This window comes from Scyliorhinus torazame, chromosome 26 (assembly GCF_047496885.1).
Source record: "Scyliorhinus torazame isolate Kashiwa2021f chromosome 26, sScyTor2.1, whole genome shotgun sequence".
NCBI classification, from domain to species: domain Eukaryota; kingdom Metazoa; phylum Chordata; class Chondrichthyes; order Carcharhiniformes; family Scyliorhinidae; genus Scyliorhinus; species Scyliorhinus torazame.
Window position 1 is genome coordinate 11,992,723 of NC_092732.1, and position 6,066 is coordinate 11,998,788.

The 6,066-nt window shown below is 42.9% G+C and overlaps 1 protein-coding gene across 1 annotated transcript; it reads left to right on the forward strand.

The window, feature by feature from the left end:
- The first annotated feature begins 568 nt into the window (after positions 1-568).
- On the forward strand, positions 569-4,542 carry LOC140402841 (immunoglobulin kappa light chain-like). The gene is made up of 4 exons (XM_072490463.1): positions 569-704; positions 989-1,321; positions 1,412-1,741; positions 4,508-4,542. The coding sequence occupies exons 1-4, from the start codon at positions 656-658 to the stop codon at positions 4,540-4,542; spliced, it is 747 nt and encodes a 248-aa protein (XP_072346564.1). The 5' UTR covers positions 569-655.
- The last annotated feature ends 1,524 nt before the right edge of the window (positions 4,543-6,066 follow it).

The following is a 6,066-nucleotide window of genomic DNA, read 5'->3' on the forward strand; positions in this document are numbered from 1 at the left end:
ATTGTGAAGATCATCTCTTCAGAATAGTCATACAGTGGACAATTACATTCCCGTCTTAATTCCTAGCGATAATCATGAAAATCCATTGGTCTATCGTCCAGAAGGACAAGGCACCACACGCATAGAAACAGCACCGCCTGAAAGCTCCCCTACCTGCCAGTGTCAAAGCTGAATTGGAACTGCATTGCATTTGCTTCACTGTCAGGGTGTAACATTCTTGGAACTCACTCAATCATAGCACTGTCACTGTAGGACATGGGCTGCCATTTTTGATGAAGGCACCTCATCACCACCGGTCAAGGGCCCCATCGGGATGGTTAGCACACCCGCCAGTAGCTCACATTCTGAGAATTAATTAAACACTATCTTCAATAGACACCAGACATTCACATGATTGATATGCTATGTAAACCTCTAAATGATAGCCCAGTCAGCCTCTCCATCTATATTTGGCCGCCTAACCACTGTGAAGCGCAGACGGTGACCAAAGTATGTCAAATGTATGTGGTCTTCGACAGGATACTGCACCCCATGTTTCGTAATTGTTTCCACCGCATCTGAAAGTGGAGCAATTCACTGGGACTGAGCTCAGGTCAGTCTGCGACCATTCAGCCTGCAGAAGCAAACTAGTGAAATCACCTATATCAAGATATCCATGGAATCTTTACGCCTCTTCCTGATTTTCCAACTCCTGCGGGTTTATGGTGAGTAAGTGACGCCTAGGAATGTTATACTGGAATCAGCCAAAATCAGGCTTTGTAGCTCTCAAAATGTGACCCAGTGATCGGATGAAAGGGATGGACCAGGTAGTTTAATTCATTTTTATGTTTCTTATTTTCAAGGGAAGAAAAGGTCAATTGGAGAATAAATGCAACCAAGAATAATGAACGACATTAATGAGATTGTTTTTAAATTACAGGGAACGTTCTTCCAACATTTGCTTCCTCTATCCCGATAATTAGTAGTGATGTGACAATTATCTTTCTAGTTACAGAATCCGAGACCTCTCTTTGTCAGACCCCCTTCCCAATGACAGCTGAAGTCGGCGAGACGGTGTATTTAGCCTGTCACCACATTTACGAAGTGGAATTGGAAGCTACCTATTTCTGGTACAGGCAACGTGTGGGCGAAATCCCGAAACTAATCGATATCCCAGCCTGTGAGGGGAAAGATTGTAATTTCAGTTTAAAAAAAGGCAACAACAAACATGAATTGATAATGGAACTTCGCAATGTCCAGGTGAATGACTCGGGTTCCTATTACTGTGCTGATAAAGATGGCTACGCACCCCTCCAGAATGCAGCTACACTATTGGTTGGAGGTAAGAGAACAAGTTAAATGAATTGAGATCGTGAGCAACGTTATCATTTTGTGTAAATTAACTGTTAATTTTGCCCCTTTATCGGTCCAGAAATTTCCACCAACAAGACGGCTCTGCTGGTTCTCGTTCCGCCCAGTGAACTGAATTTAACGGAAACCATCCCCTTGGTGTGCTTGATCAGTGGAGTTTCTTCCAGCCAGATTGTTGTTTTCTGGAATATTTCCGGCCTGGTCACCGAGGGTCTGAGTGATCCCGGTCCAATGGAGGCGGACGGAACCTACAGCATCCGAAATCACATCATGGTGTCTACGGAAACATGGACAAACGGCAGTAGATGCACGTGTGTTGTTCAATTGGGGCCCCACGGCAAAACATTGGGAAAGAGCGTGTCGTTCGCCAAAGAATCAGGAACATGGACAGGTCAGTGCGTGATCTGTGAAATTGCGAATTGCGTTTAAACTCAGTTGGATTAAATATTTAGATTTTAGGCATCTTCAGAAACCATGTATATCGTTGGTGAGGTTGGGTATGTGTGTGTGTACGTTAGGTTGTTAAATCGGTTACATTAAAACAGGATTCGCTCTGCCCAGAACAGGTTGGTGTCTGGTAATAACTTCCTTGTTTGCCCTTATATTTCTGAAAATATCCCAGACGTATTGAGCGATGCACGCAACACGATTTCATTTGGCCGATCCTTCCTCGGCTTTCTCTTTGAGTGTGTTCTGCTTTTCGGACCGCCATTTTGCCATAACCCTGTGATCACTTGTCATTCAAGTCAACTTGTGATTTCCCTTTTGAAAGGTATAATTGAATCTTTTTCCACCGCTGTTTTCAGGCAGTATAACTTGTAATTGAGTTGAGGTTGCTTCTGCACTACAGGCGCCTTTAGGCAAAGATAAATCCAAACAGGAGGTTACATGGACGAGTGTGCTGAGAAACACAACCTATTCAGTTTCCCCTTTTAGCGCCGGAAGCTTATTTGTCAATGGACAACTGCCTCAAATCCTTTTTTTGAAAGTTTGATTTGCTTTCTGATAATAGTAACCTTATATCGCATTCTTGATCAGCTACGATCCTAGGGATTTGCGTAATAGGGTGGATGGTGTTTTGTTCCTTTGTTCATCGATTAACCTCAGAAAATGAAGCTTTACAGAATTGGGATTGGAACAAATTGTTCTATTGAGCACGAGTGAAATAAATGAGGGGCAACTGGGGATCTACCTGCACAAATAGTTGAAGATGGAAGACAGGTAATAACTCACAGAGGATCCTGGACTTTCGAAATAACGACTCTGGGTCCATATAATGAACCAATGAGCAACGTTTCAACCTGTTCAGTTACAAACACGGTGAATGTTCAGATCAATGTGAGCGTATTGCGGAAAGAAAACAAGTAGCTGATGCTAAACCTTTGAATATATTCTCGAGGATGGCTAGATATAGCACTTGTGGAGAATAGAATCAAAGGCTATCGGGAGAAAGCAGGATTAGGCTATTGAGTCAGATGATCAGCCATGTTCGTGATGAATGGCGGAGCAGGCTCGAAGGGCAAAAAGGCCTCCTCCTGCTCCTATCTTCTTTGTATCTATGTAAAGCATTGATGAATATGGCCCACAGGTTGATCAACTTCAGTGAAATTAATAGATTTGAGAAACTGGAGCTTTTTTCTTTACATAAGGGAAGGTTGAGAGGAGAATTGATTAATGTGTTGAAAATAACTAGTTTCCTGGACGGAGCAGATAGGACTAAACCATTTTCAATCGCAAAGGGACAGAGAACCATAGGTGGTGGGTCAAATAAACTGACAGAAAAGCGTCAGCGACAGGTTGATAATCACTTCTGGGAAGCGAGTAGTTACGATCCGAAATGCAAAATCTGTGATTGTACTTGAGGCAGATACACTCGAAGTTGACAACAGCGAAGCAGAAACTTATTTGAAATGAAATAGTAATTCACAATCGAGTGGAAAGACAGAGAAATGGGATTAAGTGAGTTGGTCTAGCAGAGTGACGGCGAATGGGCTGAATGACTTCCGGTTGGGCTGTAATCATTCGGTGACTACATAAAGCTTTGCAGATAGAAGGAGTAACTGAAATGGCTTCTGAAGGTCCTAAAATGCGTTAATGCCTTCATTAATTGGGGAAACGTGCTAGGGAATTAGGGTGAGGGTAAATTAATCACTGGTTGGCCATGTTTGCAGCGTTGACTTCAGCTGCCGGCACTATTTTCTTTGAGACGCATGGCCTCAGAGAGAATGTGGAGTAGAATTATGAGAATGGCACCCCGGGAATGAGTAATATTAGTTAATGTGGAGAGAAGGTAAAAGCAGGGATTCTTCTTCTTCGAGTAGACAATAAGAGGTTCACTCGAATTGTTCAGAATCCTGATTTTTATCGGCTGGAGGGAAAATAAAGAGAAACACGTTCCACGTAAAAACTAGGGTGGCACGTATTGAAGATTATTGGTTAAAAAAATGTGACCAGATCATTTTTTCCCACTGTGGGGTTTGTGATCTGGAACACAATTAAAAGCTATGTGAGCAGATTCAATAGACAGTTTCAAAAGAAGAATGGGACTTATTCTCCATTGGGATCAGTTTGGAAGGTTATGGGTGAAAGAGAAGATGGAGTGTGGCAAACAATGAGCGACAACAGGAACGGCGAACCGACTAGGTTCTGTCTGGGTATTATCATTCAATGATTCAGATTTGAAACAAGACGTTTCTATGATGTTTTCATCATACCTACTGTGCTGTGGATATGGCACAACGCTGATAGTGTTGTCAGTTCCATTGTATTAACTCGCAAAGATTGCGCAATTGATTTCATTCTGTCTGTTGACTTATCGGTCAGAATGATTTCATTTTCATTGACCTCCGAGTTTGTGACTCCAACGTTTTATCTTGGTCACGTTCGCCTTCTGAGAATCCCTGTAAAGAATGATTTGAACAATGGCAATGGCTAATCGGTTTTTTTTATAGCATGGTGCAGTCTGTCGCTTCCTGTTGGTGTTCCTGTCCTGGTGATACTGGTTCTACTCTTGATTCTTATTTCCATTTGGCTTCGTAAAAGTGGCAGATCCGGTGAGGATTAATAGTTACCAGGAACATTTTAATACTTGTTTACCAACTGAAGTTCCTCCTCGTACGTTTTGATTAGCTAGTTATATGTATGTTTTTTCTTTCAGGGGGCAGAGGCAGAGAATGCCAGAATGAAAGGTGAGTCACAAAATAAGTTACTAAGTGGATTACCGACCCAAGTTCTTTGTTTTGCAAGGTGTTAAACCTATTTCAAATAATGATTACAAAAGTATCTGCCAGTATTTTCAAAGAGCTACAAAAAAAAAACAGCGGAAGAGGCCCATCGGCCCATCGAGTCTGCACCGACACAGGATCTAAGCACCTAATCCCCTTTGTCAGCATTTGGTCCAAAGCTTTCAAAGTTATCAGGTTTGCAAGTGCTCAGCGACAAATATTTTAAAGGCAACACACCCCGACCACACTTGCAGGCAGTGCATTCCAGACCGTCGCCACTCTCTGGGTAACAAGGTTTTCCCTCAAATCTCCTTTAACCCTCCTGCCACTCACTTTGAACTTGTATCCTCTCGTGGCTGTCTCTTCATCTAAAAGGAACAGCTGCTCCCTGCACACTCTATCCATACCGCTTATACTCTTGTACACCTCGATCAGGTCGCCTCTCAGTCTTCACGACTGCACCGAAAACGACCCTACCCTTTCCAATCTCTTTTCATAACTTAAATGTTCCCACCCAGGAAACGTCTTGGTGAATCTCCTCTGCACCACCTCCAGTGCGATGACATCCTTCCTATAATGTGTTGACCAGAACTGGCGACATTACGTCAGCTGTGGGCTCACTAAATTTCAAAGCAACTCCAACATAGAATCATAGGATGATAGAATTTACAGTGCAGGTGGAAGCCATTCGACCCATCGAGTCCGCACCGGCCCTTGGAAAGAGCACACTACCTAAACCCACACCTCCACTCTATCCCCGTAACCCCATCTAACGCTTTTGGACAATAAGGGCAACTTAGAATGGCCAATTCACCGAATCTGCACATCTTTGGAATGTGGGAGGAAACCAGAGCACACGCAGGAAACCCACGCGACTTGGGGAGAAAGTATAAACGTCGCAGAATCAGTGACCGAAGCCGGAAATCAAACCTAGGACTCTGGAGCTGTGAAGCAACTGTGCGAACCACTATGCTACCGTGACCCCCTGTCCTCTCTGCATTTGTAATCTATACCACGATTGCTAATGGCAAGTGACCAACATGAATCTTGCACCACTCTATAACTTGCTTTTCTGTCTTCAGAGGTCAACGGGCAAACAAGCCAAGGTTCCTTTGTTCCTCATATTACGGGTTAGGGTTTATGGAACCCCAAAGTGTATCATGGAGCTTACGTGACCCTCAACTTTTAATCGATTGTGGTTGTGGGGAGCACAAGGACCTACTCTACAGGTGTGATGCAACAGAGATCTAAAGTACTTTTAAACAAAACAATGTTTATTATATGAATCCAGTTAAAATGTTATAAACAGACAGTAAACATCTTAGCAACTATGAACTCAAATACTCCCCCCAAAGATTACAGTACTCTATAAGTAACCCTGAATCTTTCATAGCAACATCCATAAGACAAATACTCTCTTTAACAAAGACAGCAGGTTTACATTCTCTACTGAGAGCAGTTGTCACTTTTAAATTAGCAAGTGGTATGAAGA

What these genes read in the sequence shown, in the direction of transcription:
- LOC140402841 (XM_072490463.1), top strand. Translation starts at nt 656, where the DNA reads ATGGAATCTTTACGCCTCTTCCTGATTTTCCAACTCCTGCGGGTTTAT. An exon ending in CCAACTCCTGCGGGTTTATG is followed by an intron (nt 705 to 988) that starts GTGAGTAAGTGA and finishes TTATCTTTCTAG; the next exon opens with TTACAGAATCCGAGACCTCT. An exon ending in AGAATCAGGAACATGGACAG is followed by an intron (nt 1,742 to 4,507) that starts GTCAGTGCGTGA and finishes TTTTTCTTTCAG; the next exon opens with GGGGCAGAGGCAGAGAATGC.